This window comes from Aureobasidium subglaciale (genome assembly GCF_000721755.1).
Source record: "Aureobasidium subglaciale EXF-2481 unplaced genomic scaffold scaffold_4, whole genome shotgun sequence".
Lineage (NCBI taxonomy): Eukaryota > Fungi > Ascomycota > Dothideomycetes > Dothideales > Saccotheciaceae > Aureobasidium > Aureobasidium subglaciale.
In genome coordinates, this window is record NW_013566991.1 from 395,324 (window position 1) to 411,998 (window position 16,675).

Sequence of the window (16,675 nt, forward strand, 5' to 3'; positions counted from 1 at the left end):
TACTATGTGTCTAGGTATGTTCACCATCCCGTGCCCGTCAAGCCCCTTTAGATCTTCAGCTGGTGTCGACTGCGCCAAGATAGCAAATGGTGAACTTTACCTTCGCACATGCCGCGCCATGGCGTTCACAAGAGAGTCTGTCAGTATTCGGCCAAACCGAGACCGCTCCTCACAGAGGCCATACCAGAGCCGCAGTAAGAATGTAGTCTCTATATAAGGTAGGTGAGCAGCAGCCACAGAATATTAGAACAACAGCTCCCACCAGTCTCATTCTCATCCTACCATCAAGATGCGCTTCTCATCTTATGCTCTTCCCGTATTGGCGGCCAACTTGGTAGCCGCCCTTCCTGCTCCCCAAGACATCGACCTTGACATGGTCATTGCCGCCCCTGACCCGACATCATACTCCGAGGCTGTGGGTGTTACTGCCCAGACAATCACCGTGGACATTGCTGCCGCTGCTGCTCAAGCTACCGCAGCTTTATCTTCAGTGTCTGTTGATGCAGGAGATGTTCTGTCGTCTACTGCTATCGTTCAGGCCAAGAGAGCAGCCGCAACATGTGTGCCCCAGCCCACAGGAGCAGTTTCTGCCTCTTCTCCAGACACCCCCGATGGGTTCAAAGCAGACTCCAGATGGTCTGCCGCAGCACTGGACCCAGCCGCAGCAGCACCTGGCGGCTACGTCCAGACGTTTTCCAACAAGCAGGCTTCGAACAACGCGTAAGCTAGCCCGATGCAGAGTGTGGTTCGTCTTTGCTGACTGGAACTCAGTTTCATTTACATGGGGTTTGACACTTTCCAGACATATGATGTCGCTAGCTGCGCGTCTCGATGCACCTCTAAGCTTGGCTGCGTGTCTTTCAACATGTACTTCGAACGTGATCCTTCAGGTAAGCTCGTCGTCGCCGTCTTCGAGAGCTCCGACTGACATGTATCCAAAGTGAATCCCAACGATGCATCGTGCTCGGATCCCTCCTCGCAGGTCATGATCAAGTGCGCGTACTGGGGCGGTCCGATCTCTGCTGCCAACGCCAACAACTTTGGTCAGACTCGTGGTAGCTTCTCGGTTCTCATTGCTGGCTCAAACGGTTATGTCAGCACTTCAGTCTCTACTCCCGCAGGTTTCAACGATGCCGTTTCCTACGGCGACAAGGCCATGAACGCACCTTATGATGCTCAAGGTTACAACACTTTCATGGGATCCAAGATCTTCACCCAAAGTTCCTTCAACACCACTCTTTGCTCTGAGTACTGTAATGCCCAGACCGCATACAACAAGGCGACAGCACCTAAGGATGGTACCCCTTACAAGGTCTGCAATTATTTCAACACCTACATGCTGTTCCTCAACCCCGGAGGCAGCTCAGCCAAGCAAGTGGCTCAAGGTCAATACTGCTCGCTATATACCGAACCCTGGACAAACAAGTACGCTACAAACGGCGGACAGATGAGAGGCACCGACCAGTATGTCGTGAGCTATAGCTTCGGGTTCAGCAAGCCCAACGCTGGCCTCGATCCCCTCGTCGGCGATGCCAATGGAGCCACCTACCAAGCTGTTGCCGATATCAAGTGGTCAAAGCTTCAGCCTTTCTGCTCGGCCTATCTCGGTTACAGCATCCCTGTGTCCACAGTAACATCTGTTGCTACCACTGTCCCTGTGGTGACATCCACCTCTTATTCGACCACGACCGTCTCTCCCAACAAGGTCAGGCGTGCTTTGTCTATCCCGGCCGACCTCAGCAAATACCCTGCTACTGTCATCTCCTCGGCCTGTTCTATGCAAGCTTCCAAGCCTTCATCGACTTCCGTCACTACTGCCTTTTCGACCGTCACTGCTGCCGCCTCGACGACCGTCATTTCTGTTGTATCCACTACGACTGCTGCGGTCGATCCCACCAGCACAAGCTTCAATCTCGTCAACTCGAGCGGATCGTACATAGGGACCGAGACTACCGCTAGCGACGGCACCGAGACAAGTGCAAGTGATAGAATCTTTGCTTACTCGGGCGCAACCAAAGGATCAGTCTTCACGCTGAACTATCAGACTGGTGAGCTCAGTGTTGCATACGGAGGCTCGCAATGGACTCTTCTGTCCGCCGTCTGGCAGGACAATGTCTTCCCCCTGGCCAAATTCTCAACTGGCTCAGGCAAGAAGGCCAACTGTCTCTTCAGTGACTCACAGGGCTTAGTTTGCGATGGTGACAACTACTTCTCTGCCTGCCCCAACGACAACGACGTGCACTTCGCCAACTACGTGCCTAACGGCTCGAAGTGCACCCGAAACGTCCTGGTGGCTGTCTCGGTAGCATAGAGACCTACAGTGCAATATCTCTATGGAGAATTGGGTAATCATATGGATGGGGTTGTAGCATGGGAAAGGTTAAAAGGGTGGCGTAGGGATACAAATATGGAGTTTGGCATTGGTTACAGTTTAATGATACCTTGGATATTTTATGAGACCTTTCAGTCTCGGTCTTCAGACTACGTTCTTCCAACTCCATCTTTCATCGTTCATCTATTGTGCTTCCGTGGCTTTCTCCTCGTATGTTGAACTTTGACCCTCTCGCTTCCTTCCAAAGATCGAAGTAGTGTACCGGCGAGCTCTAGTAAGGCGCATCCATGTATAATAGCAGCAAGACTGACTCACGGAGTTGCAGGACAGACATGTCTTAGCGGGGTGATGTATAGTATGTGTTGTGAACTTGTGAAGAACAAGAAGGCTTGTACTTTGAGCCTCAATCATCGTGGTCGAGCTTCGGCCATTCTCAGGAGTCGATACCAAACGGGAGAGTTTCCTAATTCAGCACATGCCAAGCATCTGGCCAATCTTACGAAGACCGGGCATTCCATCTTCAGCGAGATCGATCTTCGCAAGCTCGATTGTATATTGACGTAGTTTGCACTTATGTTGGAAGCTGCGTACACTGTGAGTACCAGGTCGTGCCTGCATCGTAAGTAGAAGCGTAAGTCAGCATGTCTCAAGCGATCATCCACTTCTTGACTCGAAAAGGCCTGGCCAAACGGTTGCACAGGTAGATTCTACGTCATTGACAAATAGCTAGTCCGCGGTCGTGAGATGAATTACCGCCCTCTGAAGCGGAGTCAGAATCACTCGTAACATTGGCATGGGAGAGTGAGTCGCTGTGCCATCAGTATGGTCGACCCGACACGATCACAGGCGTCGTCCTTCCGGTCGCAAAGCCCTCATCGTGGTCTTATGTCGCCAAATTCAACATCCTCGCAGTCCTGTTCCGGTTCGCTCTTCTCCAGTTTGACCGACATCAACTCTCTGCTCGAGTTCCTCAGCGACGACGACCGGCCTACATTTCTCATCGAGGTCCTCTCCTCAAACGTCGCCGTTCCCCACATCCCTCGTGTCGTATTTCAGAATGCCGCCTTCACCTCGTTCCTCGAGCGGACCGTCACCAGCGACTCGTATGATGATTGGCTCCGATCGCTGTCTACAAGCGTCGCCATCCCTAGCAATCGTCCCGTGAAGCCTTTTGGAGGAAGAGCTTGGTCGAGTAAACGGTTCCGCAATGCATGGAGAGTCATCTACTGCAGTCAATGGGACGACGACAGGAGACTTGACAGCGTCGCCGAAGCACACACCGAATCTCTTCGTCCCAGTCAAGGAGATACGGAAATGGAAGGTTCAGAGAATGAGCATGACCATTCTCCATGGGCAGATGCGCAAGAGAAAACCATCGATTGGACACGATATCCTCATAAAGTCCGACAATCTGCTTGGATCGACTTCATCAAGACGTACCCATTCGAGAAGACTTACCTCGGGCCCATGTCGCGATGGCCAGACGAGCTGAGACGGCTGGCGGTGCAGATCATGTCGTCTCCTGCGCCGCGAATGGTGTATTGGGGCAGCGATCAGGCTATCCTATATAACGAAGCAGCATCCGCACTGCTTGGTTCGAAACATCCGACTTTTGCCTTGGGCAACCGTTTCATCGATGTCTGGGGCCCCGAAATACACGACAAACACATGAAGATGATAAGAGCTGCTATAAATCGAGGCCAAGTGGCCGAAGCCAAAGAGATGGAAGCTGTCCTGGAGCGTAACGGTTTCATCGAGGAAACGTACTGGGATGTTGTTCTGCAGCCTTGCACCGGCCCAGAGGGCCACATGGTGGCTGTGTTGAACACATACCAAGAGTCCACATCTCACGTGTTCCAGAACCAGCGGCGGAAACTTATCGACAAGGTCCAAGCTATCATACCTGCAGTTGACAACTTCCCTGATCTCTGGACATCTCTAGCCACAGAGATGCGGAGCAACCACGATGCAGCATACTCGCTCATTTACACAGCAGTCAACCAACCTGTTGAGTCGGGTCATGCACATGCCATTGAAAGAGTGGATACTTTCCAACTGGAGCTTCAGATTACATCGGGAGTCGCGTCGCAGACCTTCGAGACTATTGTTCACGCCGGTGAGCGGTTCCACAGACCTTCTCTAGGGCCCGTATTTGCAGAAGCTCGCAGAACTCAGCAAGTGGTTGTGCTACAGGATAGGTATGATAGTCTTCCACCAGAGCTGGCACTTCTCATACCGGATCGAGGATTTGTGACAACAGCTTGTGTCCTACCCATAACAAGTGTGTCTGGCCAGCAAATTGCCTTCATCGTTCTCGGCATGAACCCGCGAAGGATATTCAACGACGAGTCACGTGTCTTCATCAGCCATATGGGTGATTTGATATCCAAAGCTGCTGCTCTGATCTCTCTTCCGGAAGAACAGAGACGGGATCAAGAGAAATATGAACAGATCAACTTCGCACTTTCACAAAAATTGCAAATTATTGCTCTGAAAGCCGAGAAGAACGAGGAAACGTTTACCCGCATGGCTCAAGATGCACCTTTCGGAATGTGCGTCTGCCCTGCCAGCAAGCATCCTTTCCATGTCTGATGACTGACTCGAACCCATAGGTACATGTTTGACTGTGACGGCAATCCGAAGTATGTCAACGACGCATATCTTAGTCTGATCGGACTGGAACGGGATGTGTTCGAGCAGGCAGCGTCTCGTGGACTTGCATGGAGCGACACTATCTATGAAGAGGATATCGAACTTGCAACACAGATCTGGGCTCGACTCAAAGATTCAAAGACGCCCCAGACCTTTGAATACAGAGTCAAAATACCACCTACCAAAGCTGGCGAGCAGCCTGGTATCCGGGCTCTTGAAACTATCTCATTCCCCGAAGTCGATGAGAGTGGTCGCATCATTACGATACAAGGTTGGCTCATGGACGTATCTCCTCGCAAACGTCTTGAAGCCCTCATGGCACAACGTTTGGAAGATGCGCTGGAGACCAGGCGAGCGTCAGAGAATTTTATCGATATGGGTAAGCTGATCAGATTTGCCTGTTTTGCTTGTACTGATCAAGACCAGTTTCACATGAAATGCGAAATCCGCTGTCAGCTATTCTCCAGCTTGCGGATGGTATTCTTGGGTCGCTGGATACTGCTCCGTCGCAAAATCCCGTAACTTTGCCAGCTGATACGATCAACATGATGGTAGATGCAGCTCAAACTATCGTAAGTTGGATCGACAACACAGAACCCATGGAAGTTTCCGAGCTAAACCGAGTTTGCAGACACTTTGTGCTCAACACCAAAAATGCATTGTGAGTTGCACCTCCATTCCAACATCACGAGTCGTCATCGAATTGTTCTTGCTAGTTGTGCCAGCTCGGCGCGTGGCTGCAGCTGAAGCTTCGCTCGTAGCACGACGCAGAGAGTTGACACGATGTACCCACCTCATGTTGTGAATGTGCTGACCATGCCTCCAATTTAGGTTGACGACATCTTAACCCTATCTAAACTGGACTCTTCGCTCCTGGTCATAACTCCTGATCGTGTCCATCCCCCAACACTCATAGAAAAGTCTCTTAAGATGTACGATGCCGAGCTCGCGAGGGCGGACATCCAAGCCAAGTTGGTAGTTGAGCAGAGCTACCTCGATGCTAAACTCAACTATTGCATGCTTGATCCGAGCAGAGTGCTACAAGTCATCATCAATCTGTTGACGAACGGAATCAAGTTTACTCGAGATTGTCCGATACGCAAGCTTACAGTATACTTGTCAGCCTTCGAGAAGCCGCCTATAGGCGGTCAGCGCCGTGTGACATTCATCGAACCTCGCCCGCGACAGTCAAGTCTTTCTACCTCACCAGAGTGGGGTCCCGGAGGAGAAGTCTACATTCAATTCGCAGTGCAGGACACTGGTAAAGGCTTGACCGAGGATGAGATGAAACTCCTTTGGCAACGCTTCAGTCAAGCCAACCCAAAGACCTACAAGCAATACGGAGGAAGCGGTCTCGGCCTGTTCATCTCCCGCGAGCTGACAGAATTACAAGGAGGCCAGATTGGTGTCCACAGCGAAGCAGGTGTCGGAAGTATCTTCATGTTCTACATCAAAGCCAGGCGCTGCGTTGACGAGCCAAAGAGTCGCCAAACAAGCTTCTCCGCTCCTACCGTCACTAGCCCGGTTATCCTTCCACACACAGCCTCGGCGGCGAGGAGAGCAAATGTCAGCGAAGGGTCTGTACACACTCTATCGTCATCAACATCGGTCATTCCCCCCAAGGATATCCATATACTGATCGTCGAAGATAACGCAATTAATCAACGGGTAGGCTCTTCACCCACGCCCCCGTCACTTTCAATATGGCTAACAGCTTTCCAATAGGTCATGTCACAACAACTTCGCAAGCTAGGATGCATCGTACATACGGCCGATCATGGTCAAGATTGCCTCGACTTCTTAAATACAACAGTTTTCACGCCAAATTCAGACAACGTTCCCCTCTCCATAATCCTCATGGACCTGGAGGTGAGCAAACCATCTTAGTTACTCTAAAATCTTCAGTAGTGCTGACTATCAACAGATGCCCGTGATGGACGGATTGACTTGCGTGCGATGGATCAGGGAGTACGAGGCTACGGGACAAGTCAGCAGCCATGTCCCAGTTATCGCCATCACTGCCAATGCTCGCAGTGAGCAAATCAACATTGCAATGGAGGCTGGTATGGATACTGTGGTGACCAAGCCTTTCCGCATTCCGGATCTGGTGCCTCGGATGCAGTCCTTGTTGGCGGAGTATCGAGCGAGGTGAAGCTTTTAGACACTCAACAGCCTTTGAGCTGCGCCCATCGCCTTTTGTCGAAGAAAGACACAGAACAAGATTGGGATACAGTAAGGATAGACGATCAAGATGCAGTCTTTGGGAAGGTGCGACCCAGATAACAGAGCCCTGCTTTGCAAGATATGGTCGTTCGCTCTTGCCGGTTCGGCGTTAGGTTTGCGATACGGAAGCAATATTTAGAAGGAGCGTCGACGTCAACATTGTGGATCGCGACTACCCCTTCAATGGGCTGTTGGATATTGTATAATGGACTTTTAAGTAGGATTTTTTTCCCGTCCAAACTTCCCCTGGACTGGGACGTCTGTATGGGCGTTTGGAGTGAATGACACGGTTTTTGTAGTAAACCTAATGACCTTTCATCGAGATTGAATCGAGGCTTTGCATACCGAAACATAGAGCACTTGTCATGTCGAGTAATCTTGCCATGTACTAGGTGTCTTTAAGACGGGAAGTAATTGGTCAAGAAGAGTGTGTCGGTCCAGCCAAACAAAAGAGGAAGGCGCAACGTGTAGGCAAAGTAGAAAGGAGCGATCTCTGACACACGAAAAAAGAGGAATGGAGCGACCTGGAAGATTGAAAAGGAAGGAGCAATGATGAATGCTCAAAAAGAAGATACGGCCTGCAATCAAAAGCAGAAGGTGCGACATGGCAAGCGAAAAGGGGAAAGAGCGATTTGACGAACAGAATAGAAAAGTACGATCTGGCAGATAACAAGGGAGGCACAACCGGCGAACGTAAGAGGAAGGAACGATGGTAGACATCAAGATGGAAGGAGCTGGCAGACTCGTCTCAGACAAAGCAAGAACGATGCAGATCTTCAAATCGGGACAGTGGCCAAAATTGCAAGTCTCAAGCAAGGGAGGGTGAAGTAGTGAGGATACGGCTATGGATTGATTAATTTGTACGGATGCTAAGGCTATATACATTCTGTGCCGTCTTCTGAGGAGGCGTTCGGCATGTGTGTGGGTATCATGATTAACAAACGGAGTGATGAGAAGGAAGTTCAACCAGAAGTGTTGAATGTTCAAGCGCGCAGATGCAGAATGCAGAAATCAGGCTTGGTATGTCCAAGGCAAGAGGGTGTGTGCAAAGATTTTTAGATCTTGTGATCGCAATGGTGCAAAGGAAAACAGAAAAGAAGGAAAAAACAGATGAAAATGTATGGAGAAAAGCGGAAATGTGCAGTTGGTGGCTCAATCACGTTGCATGCCGGCGAATGCGACAAGGCCATCACAAAGCTCTCGCCAGGGTGTCTTTGAGTTCGGTCCGTCTTCTTCGGAAGAATAGTCGAGCTTCTCGCCGCATGCTGTGCACAAATGCTCCTTCTCGCAACAAGGGGACTGAGAGACTGAAGGCTGTTCCAGGCTGGATTCTTGTTCTTGGGTCTCGTCATCGAGTTCAAGTGCCTCGATAGGCTCTGTCTGTTGAGACTTGATCTCCGTCTGACAGAAAGAAGGTTCGACATCAGTCTGAGTTCCTTGTGTAGCGGTGGTATCTTCAGTCAAGGTGCTCTCGGCCTCGGAAGGCGCTTCTTCGGTCTGAGTAGCCTGCTCTGAGTAAACAGTCTTGACAACAGGCGAGGCAGGGATGTCAAAGTGTGAGTCGACCAGAGCACCATCTTCTGCCTGAGGTTCAGACTCATCAACACGCTTAAGAGTGATGGAGTGAACTCTGCCTTGGCGATGCTTGCTGGTTTCCAGCTGCCAGTTGCCTTGGTCTTCAGGCTTGATATTCTTGTCATCATCCAAACTGGGCAAGTCCTTGATGTCAGCAGACGTGACACGGTTTTTCTGTCTTCTGGAGCGAAGACGCGCGTCGACACTGTCCCAATCAGCCTTCCACTGGACAAAATCTTCTGCAAGCAAGACATGGTTGTTGTGATCGTAGTTCTCCTTCTGGACTTCGAGAGCCTGCAACTGGAGCTTCAAGAAAAGGAGTTCAGAGTGGTCGAAGCCCAAGTCCTGCTTGAGGCTATCGTTCTCAGATTTGATCATCATCAATTGGGTAGTCAGCTCTTCGATTTGCACAGATTGAGTGTCGCAAACATCTTTGCTCTGGTCGTAACGCTGGCGCAGAGAGTCGTTTGCCTTGGCTAGGCGCTCGACGACCTCTTGCAGATCAGCGACCAGGCGGTCGTTTGTGGTTTGTGTCGAGACATCGGTATAATCGTTGACCCAGACAGCAGATTCGGCCAATTCTTTCGGAGGTTGCTCGTCAGTTTGGGTGACCGATGTGGCATACGAAATCGCGAGACCACACTGGAGCTCATCGACGGTCTGGGTGAAGGCATCGGTATATTCGCAAGCGTCGGCCATCCAAACATCGGACAGACGAGACTTGTTTGAATGCTCGGGCGACAAGATACGCTCACGAGCTTCATGTCCCTGAGAGTGATCATCGGTGTAAAGACGTCCAGGGAAGGAGTTGCGGCGATCTCTTTCTTCAGTCAAAGAGCCAGCGTCGCTGAAGACGCCGTCGTGAACCATTGCTTCAAGGGTACACAACTTCTCGTTGAAGTCGGAGAGTGAATCATCCTGAAGGCCGAGACGCAGAATGTCGCCACCAAGGTTGTTCAGACGCAGCAAGAGCTTTTGAGCCGGGTCCGAAGGGTGATAAGGGGCATCGTGATCCACGGATCTCGCGTCGTCGGTGAAGTAGTCGGAGAACGGCGAGCCCTGGAAGCGGAGGTTGTTGAAGTTATTGCTGGCCATATGAGGAGAGCGCATCGGGGTGGCGGGGTTGTTGCGCGGCTTGATGGTGTCATTTGGATTGTAGGCATAGTCCTTGTGCGGGTCGCGAGCGAAATTGAGACGCGCCAGGGGAGAGGCGGTTGCAGAAGCTTCGGTATGTGACGAGCGCGTGGACAGTGAAGACTGGTTACGCACGTGTTGCTGCGTGTTGGTACTGGATCTGGGAACGGGCTTCGGTCTGGCGTGCTCGCTCTTGTGGTAACGCGTCGAGGGGCCAGGGACATGCCATGATTTGTTGCGCGCCGGGCCTGAAGGCGTGCCCAGAGGAGTCGCGGCGGATTGAGAGCCTTGTGATGTCTGGCTCGAGACCGACGACGAGAAGCTCGTCGACATGGCCATGAGGGAGAAATGTCGTGGATTTATCAAGGTTGTCGCGTTATCAAGAGAACGTTTGGAAGCTTTGCGATACTCCATCTTTTGAAATGAGCGAAATGCGGGTGGCTGGGAGCGCCTTGGTAAGCACACTCCTGCCTCCTCGGCCGTTTGATCTTCGTTTGAAAATGATGATCGTGGCAGATGTGTGATTGAGAAACAAGTGTCGAAGATGATCAGCTCAGAACATGTCTATCATATACAGTGAAGTTGATATGATCCAAAGCGCAACAAACAGCTGCCATGAGGTAAACGGCTCCAAAGCATAAACAGAGGGGTCTGGTTACTCGCATCCACGAGGGCCGACCCACTGGCCAGATGATGCGGGAGCAAAGCTTGGCTCGGGTCATGGTTCGCTCCTGCCGGATGCGCCTTGCATATCTGAATAATTATTGACGATTGACTCAACTTTATGGTCGACGCTTCCACTTGCCGCCTTCCTTCCTCCGCTGTGACTGTTTCGCGAGTGCTCTTTCCTATTCATCACCCCCTAATCGAGTATCGCACACAACATGGTAGGCACCACGGGTAGCTCTGCTCTTGTGAAAAGTGCACGGCAGCTGATTCGTATCGACACAGGCAGGTGTACAGCCAACCCTCCCCGAAGTGCGCCAGTTGCTGCAAGAAGCAATCAAGCTGCCTAACCCTCCGAACCTGGTGCCGCTATGCGCTTCCATTTCTTCCGAGTTCTTGACTCCTTCCTCCATATACCTCAAGGTGTCAGCAAAGTCGGTTCCATCTCTCCCGGCGCATCCATGAATGACAGTAGCTCACTGAGTCACCCTACAGTGCCACATCGAAGCACTCCTTCCTCTTCGAGAGCGCTGCCACAACCGAGACCATCGGCCGCTATAGTTTTGTCGGTGCCGATCCGCGACACATGCTCAAGACCGGAGAAGGTCACGGCCCCGAAACAGACCCTTTGCCCATTCTCGATCACGAACTCTCGAAATGTCGCGTCGCAGACATCCCAACACTCAAGCTTCCTCCAATGACCGGTGGTGCTGTTGGCTATGTTGGCTATGATTGTGTCAAGTACTTCGAGCCCAAGACCCGTCGCCCCATGAAGGACATCCTCAAGGTCCCCGAATCGTTGTTCATGCTCTACGACACCATCGTTGTTCTGGATCATTTCTTCCAGAAAGTCATGGTCGTTACATATGTCAAGGTCCCCGAGAGCCTCGAGAATCTGGATGCCGCCTACGACGAAGCAAAGCAAATCGTTCACCGCATGCTACAAGTCTTGAAGAAGACTGACGCCGTTTTGCCCACACAAGATCCCGTCAAGCTGGGCAATGAGTACACCTCGAACATCGGCCAGGAGGGTTATGAAAAGCACGTCCACACACTGAAGGAGCACATCAGCTCCGGAGACATCATTCAAGCCGTTCCTTCGCAGCGCATGGCTCGCCCCACCTCCCTACATCCCTTCAACATCTATCGCCATCTCCGCACCGTCAACCCCTCGCCATACCTCTTCTTCCTCGACTGCGAAGATTTCCACATCGTAGGCGCCTCGCCCGAGCTGCTCGTCAAGGCCGAGAATGGCCGTATTTACACTCACCCTATCGCTGGTACCGTTAAGCGCGGTCCCACGGCCGAACAAGACGAGCAACTTGCCCAAACATTGCGTGACTCGCTCAAGGATCGTGCCGAGCACGTCATGCTGGTTGATCTGGCTCGTAACGACGTGAACCGTGTTTGCGACCCCCTGAGTACCCGTGTCGATAAGCTCATGGTCGTTCAGAAGTTCTCCCACGTGCAGCATCTCGTCTCAGAGGTCAGTGGTGTGTTGCGTCCAGACAAGACTAGATTCGATGCTTTCCGTAGTATCTTCCCTGCTGGTACCGTCTCTGGTGCTCCCAAGGTCAAGGCCATGGAGCTTATCGCAGAATGCGAGGGCGAGAAGCGTGGTGTCTATGCTGGTGCTGTTGGGTATTTTGGCTACAGCAGTGTCGACCTCAAGACTGGCCAAGAGACCGAAGGCGCTATGGATACTTGCATTGCTCTGCGAACAATGCTCATCAAGGACGGTGTGGCATACCTGCAAGCTGGTGGTGGTATCGTTTTCGACTCTGACCCATACGACGAGTACATTGAGACCATCAACAAGCTCAAGGCAAACACAACATGTATTGAGCAAGCCGAAAAGAAGCACTACGACGAGCAACAAGAAGACCTCGAGACCTCAAAGTCAGAGGAGAAGCCTCACATCGACCTGGCTGCTGGTTAGATTGTTTGCCGTAGAAGTGAGAACCCAAAAGTTTAGATGAAAGTTATGATACCCCCAATCTGCTCAAGTGACCGCCGTCCTTCTTTCCAGCATGCACAACATACACTACTCACTCTCCAGGTTTTCCAGAACGGCCAACTTACATTTCGGATATGGGGAGAGAGACGAGAAAGTGAATTCCATAATACACAAAGATGGCTTAATTAACATGTCCGTAGAGGCCAACTGCTAAATGACATAGCCCTTCACAACAGACGACGAGGTTGACAAGGCAGGACAATTCATATATCGTCTTCTCGAGCGGTTGATACGAATAATTGTACACAGGATCAGTGACACTGTGCGATATCTTGTGTCTCCTGAGCGGAGCCGACAAACGACCGGAGATCCTGCTGCGTTTCAGGAACAATCATACGCATGTCGGAGCACTGCTCGAGGTGAATACTGTCGGGAGCCTGGTTGTTGTGTCTGCGTAGTGCTTGCCGTTTGGCATGATCCCATGATGAGCGATTTCTCTTCAGATCAGTAAGCACTCTTTGGGAATGCGTCACAGTTGCGAACGTTATTGTGGCCAGAAAGGGTCAGCTTGTTCGAAGGCCTTGGTATACTTGATCGACGTCCGGCAGGGAGAGGGCTGCCCAAGACATTGCCACCGACTACCTGGGCAGTTACCTCGATGGCTATGTTGAGGGTCATGAAGTAGTAGTAGCATGCGTTCTTCAGTAAAGTCAAATTTGGGCAGGTCTGACTTGATTACATTTCGTGCTTCAAGTGCCTTCCTTCTCACAAGGTACATGTATGAATAAGACAACGGCTCGAGCACATACGGCCACAGTCAGCTGAAAACTGGGCATCCCGTCCGCTCTGCCATACATAAGCAGTTGAACGGCAGATTAGTACTACGGTGGGTGACCACGTGGGAATCCCTGCTGCTGTATGTTTTGTTCTTGTATCTCTTTTTGCTGCATGTTTCCTTGTCCACGACTTGTTTCTTCAACAGCATTCTTCTTTATCATTCTTATGAGGAAAGGGGGGTGGCCATGGTACTCGAATTTTTTTTGTTGTTATGACTTCATTGGTTCAATTTAATCACATCTCTACAAAGGTTCTCCAATTTTGACACCGACCTTGTCGGCCAATCCATCGACTTCATCATTCTCAGTGGGGAACTCTTCGGCAATGATCTGGCTTTGGTATTCCTTGCCCATACCGACCAACAGTTCTACTAAACCACCTCCGTTGGTAAAGACGTAGAGAGCAGAGTATCTACTTGCAACCTCAAGAGTGAACTCTTGCCCAGCAGGAACAAAGATGGTCTCGCCGGCACTGATGGTGGAGCCTTGACCATTAACAGTCAAACGGAAAGAACCCATGTCGACCAAGAAGCAATGATGCGAAGTTGCGAACGTCAAGGTTTTGTAAGCCAGGTACTGGGATTTGATCGTCTCTGATCCTTCAATCCTTGCAATACTGAACTTGTCGTTCGAATCAGCCTTCTGACACAGTGGCTTCACCAGTAAGCCAGCAGAAGCATATCTAGGTCCAGCATCTGCCTTGAGGAAGTACGGTGTTGTTGCCGAATTTGAGAGTTTGTCATCGTCTTTTGTGCAAAGGGTAGGTTCAGCACCTTTATGATCGCGCTTTGGGATCATGTCGAACTTTTCAGTCGCGGCGATAAGCTTGGGCACCAAGACCTCCATGGGATTTCTGCGATCGCGGGTAGGGAACAAAGGACCCATTGGCGAAGAAGCAAAAGGCTCTCCGATGAATCTGAAGAATTCTTCCCAACCTCCAGGAACAATTAATCCAGCAAACTCGGTGTGCGAGCCCAGGATTTGGTATTGATGCACCACATTAGGCGGCACAGAAGCAAAGTCACCCGGAAGCAGTGTGCGTGCAGAGTCGTTGGCCCAAACATTCATGCTGCCCTTTAAGCAGAGAAAGACATCGTGGGCTTCGCGGTGGTAGTGGAAGCCGATGGGATTGTCTTGTTGGCCGCCTGTGGAGACTACGGCAAAGTCGCCTTTTGATTCTTTTTCTGTGACGAGCATGCGCATGACGGAGTTTGAGGTTGGGATTGTCCAGAGCTCGCCGCCGAAGACGGGGATTACATAGCTGGAGTCGGGTTTACCGGGTGGCTGGCTGAGGACAGGGACAGGCATGATGGCGATTGTGTGTTGCTGACTGCGTTTTGGAGAAGTACGAAGGGTAAGGTTGCTGAAATTCGATTCTGGTGAAGGAGGAAGGGAGGTCAAGACAGAGTGGGGATTGGAAGATGAGAAGGACGAGACACTCAGGGCATGCTACAGACTTTATGTGATGGTGGCTGCCTTACTCACATCAAACGTGGATATGATACCTTGCCCTACCTCTGCTCACCGTTCGGGTTGGCTATCTTTCCGAGAGGACGTTCACGACAAGCCACATGATTACCTACCTCCCTTCTCGAACCTTTCGCTTGTGGGGCCCCAGCCGAGGGCAAGGTGTTTTGACTTTGGAGCGACAGTGCTCGAGACGTGAACCGTCCATGGTGTGGGGATTGTGGGGATCGAGACGCTTTCACGTCTGTTGTGGTCAATCCAGGATCCAATGTGATCGCTTCATGTTTGGATGCTGGGGTTCGTACATTGCGGAAGCTGGCACTCATGGTTGGCGACTCGCCTGGGAAAAAAGAGTGATTGATTTGACCTCCCCACAATCGAAGGACGTGATTGAGCACGCCGATCATACCAGGCTCGGCCATGCTCGGCCGGATCGTGGGGCAATGCCCTAACTAAGCCCTGATCCACGACCCCTCCCTCCTTCCCCTCTCGCATACCGGTCAGAAAGCCAAAGTTTTAATTTGCTCGATGTTTGTGTCCATGTGCCGAAGCCCGCTTAGGGCATACTATCAGTCGTCACTGCCAACGGAAGGTGGATAAGTAGAGCTCCGGTCGCATGCAGGAGCAGCGGCATTTCGATGCGGGACATTGACAAACGAAGCCTTGCATCTTCTCCATCTGCATCTGCAAACTTGCAACATAGCTCTACATCCACTTGAGACCTTCTGTAAATCATCGAAAGCCATGGATCAATTACCAGAATTCGGTCGCTCCATCTTCCCGGCCTTGATGCCGACGATGAAGACATACGCTACTCTGCACGAGAAGAACAGGAGGAGCATCGAATCAACTCCGCGTGAAGAGTTCAAGTATGGCTCCGACCCGCGTCAAAAGCTTGATTTCTACAGTCCAGATCAAGTTACAGATGACACACCAATACTCGTCTTTGTCTATGGAGGCGGTCTCTCCAGAGGTGACAAGCGCATGCCTAGCCCGCCAACAGCGGAAGGTCTGGTGTACGCAAACATAGGCCACTACTTCTCGGTAAGCCTGAAGCTATGAGATCGGTCGTATGCTTGAGAAGCTGACTAGTCACAGTCCAGAGGTTTCGTCACAGTGATCCCCGACTACAGACGTACTGGCGACGGTGGCGCATTCCCTTCTGGAGGTCAGGATATAGCAGGTGCCATCGGATGGATCAAGAACCGCTTTACTGGCGGCAACCACAAGCTCTATATTATGGGCAATTCTGCTGGTGCAGTACACTCTGCAACCTGGCTACTCGAAAAATCGCTCGCCGAGTCAAGGAAGACAGTTCAATCAGGTCCAGTAGTCATCCAGGGTGTCGTACTGGTCTCTATACCTGCACACTTCCAACAAGCTGGTGACGACCGCACAGAAGTCCTCACAACATATTACAAAGACAGGGTAGAGCAGGACTGTGCCCTTGGACTTGTATCGAGAGCTGAGTCTCCAATCACAAGATTGTTGGTTGTTACTGCCACTCTGGATCCCCAAGATGAGATTCTTGACTGCAGTCAAGACTTTGTCAACAAGTACAAAGAGAAATTCGGCCAAGAGAAGCTGAGTGAGGTTTTACTCGAAGGGCACAACCATTTCAGCACCGTCCTTGGATTAAGCACCGGAATCGAGCGGGAAGAGTCCCTAGGTAAAGAGGTGCTCAAGTGGATGGGCCAGGCTTAAATTCACTAGGCTAGACTGAGCAAAATACCAATATCATGCTTCGGGGTCGTCATCCTCAGCAACTGTGCCATTGAATTTCTTGCAATTTGTAATTTCTGTGCATCGAAGAAGTGAACGCGATCTAAAAGC

At 51.1% G+C, this 16,675-nt stretch overlaps 6 protein-coding genes across 6 annotated transcripts; 4 read left to right on the forward strand and 2 right to left on the reverse strand.

Annotated features, from left to right (window-relative positions):
* The first annotated feature begins 766 nt into the window (after positions 1–766).
* AUEXF2481DRAFT_37325 (uncharacterized protein) lies at positions 767–2,484 on the forward strand. Its single transcript, XM_013490860.1, has 2 exons — positions 767–890; positions 942–2,484. Exons 1-2 carry the CDS (start codon positions 866–868, stop codon positions 2,309–2,311), a joined length of 1,395 nt encoding a protein of 464 aa, XP_013346314.1. The 5' UTR covers positions 767–865; the 3' UTR covers positions 2,312–2,484.
* A 1,162-nt stretch (positions 2,485–3,646) lies between these two features.
* Positions 3,647–7,136, forward strand: AUEXF2481DRAFT_46212 (uncharacterized protein; the record flags this gene model as incomplete). Its single annotated transcript, XM_013490922.1, has 7 exons — positions 3,647–4,884; positions 4,945–5,363; positions 5,411–5,556; positions 5,616–5,645; positions 5,816–6,652; positions 6,710–6,853; positions 6,909–7,136. The coding sequence occupies 7 exons, from the start codon at positions 3,647–3,649 to the stop codon at positions 7,134–7,136; spliced, it is 3,042 nt and encodes a 1,013-aa protein (XP_013346376.1).
* A 1,223-nt stretch (positions 7,137–8,359) lies between these two features.
* Positions 8,360–10,249, reverse strand: AUEXF2481DRAFT_2711 (uncharacterized protein; the record flags this gene model as incomplete). The annotated part of the gene is made up of 1 exon (XM_013490683.1): positions 8,360–10,249. One exon carries the CDS (start codon positions 10,247–10,249, stop codon positions 8,360–8,362), a length of 1,890 nt encoding a protein of 629 aa, XP_013346137.1.
* Positions 10,250–10,800: 551 nt separating this feature from the next.
* Positions 10,801–12,521, forward strand: AUEXF2481DRAFT_27139 (uncharacterized protein; the record flags this gene model as incomplete). The annotated part of the gene is made up of 3 exons (XM_013490790.1): positions 10,801–10,803; positions 10,868–11,016; positions 11,078–12,521. The coding sequence occupies 3 exons, from the start codon at positions 10,801–10,803 to the stop codon at positions 12,519–12,521; spliced, it is 1,596 nt and encodes a 531-aa protein (XP_013346244.1).
* Positions 12,522–13,555: 1,034 nt separating this feature from the next.
* Positions 13,556–14,894, reverse strand: AUEXF2481DRAFT_37330 (uncharacterized protein). The gene has a single exon (XM_013490861.1). It carries the CDS (start codon positions 14,681–14,683, stop codon positions 13,619–13,621), a length of 1,065 nt encoding a protein of 354 aa, XP_013346315.1. The 5' UTR covers positions 14,684–14,894; the 3' UTR covers positions 13,556–13,618.
* Positions 14,895–15,354: 460 nt separating this feature from the next.
* On the forward strand, positions 15,355–16,615 carry AUEXF2481DRAFT_77710 (uncharacterized protein). The gene is made up of 2 exons (XM_013490991.1): positions 15,355–15,886; positions 15,941–16,615. Exons 1-2 carry the CDS (start codon positions 15,587–15,589, stop codon positions 16,544–16,546), a joined length of 906 nt encoding a protein of 301 aa, XP_013346445.1. The 5' UTR covers positions 15,355–15,586; the 3' UTR covers positions 16,547–16,615.
* The last annotated feature ends 60 nt before the right edge of the window (positions 16,616–16,675 follow it).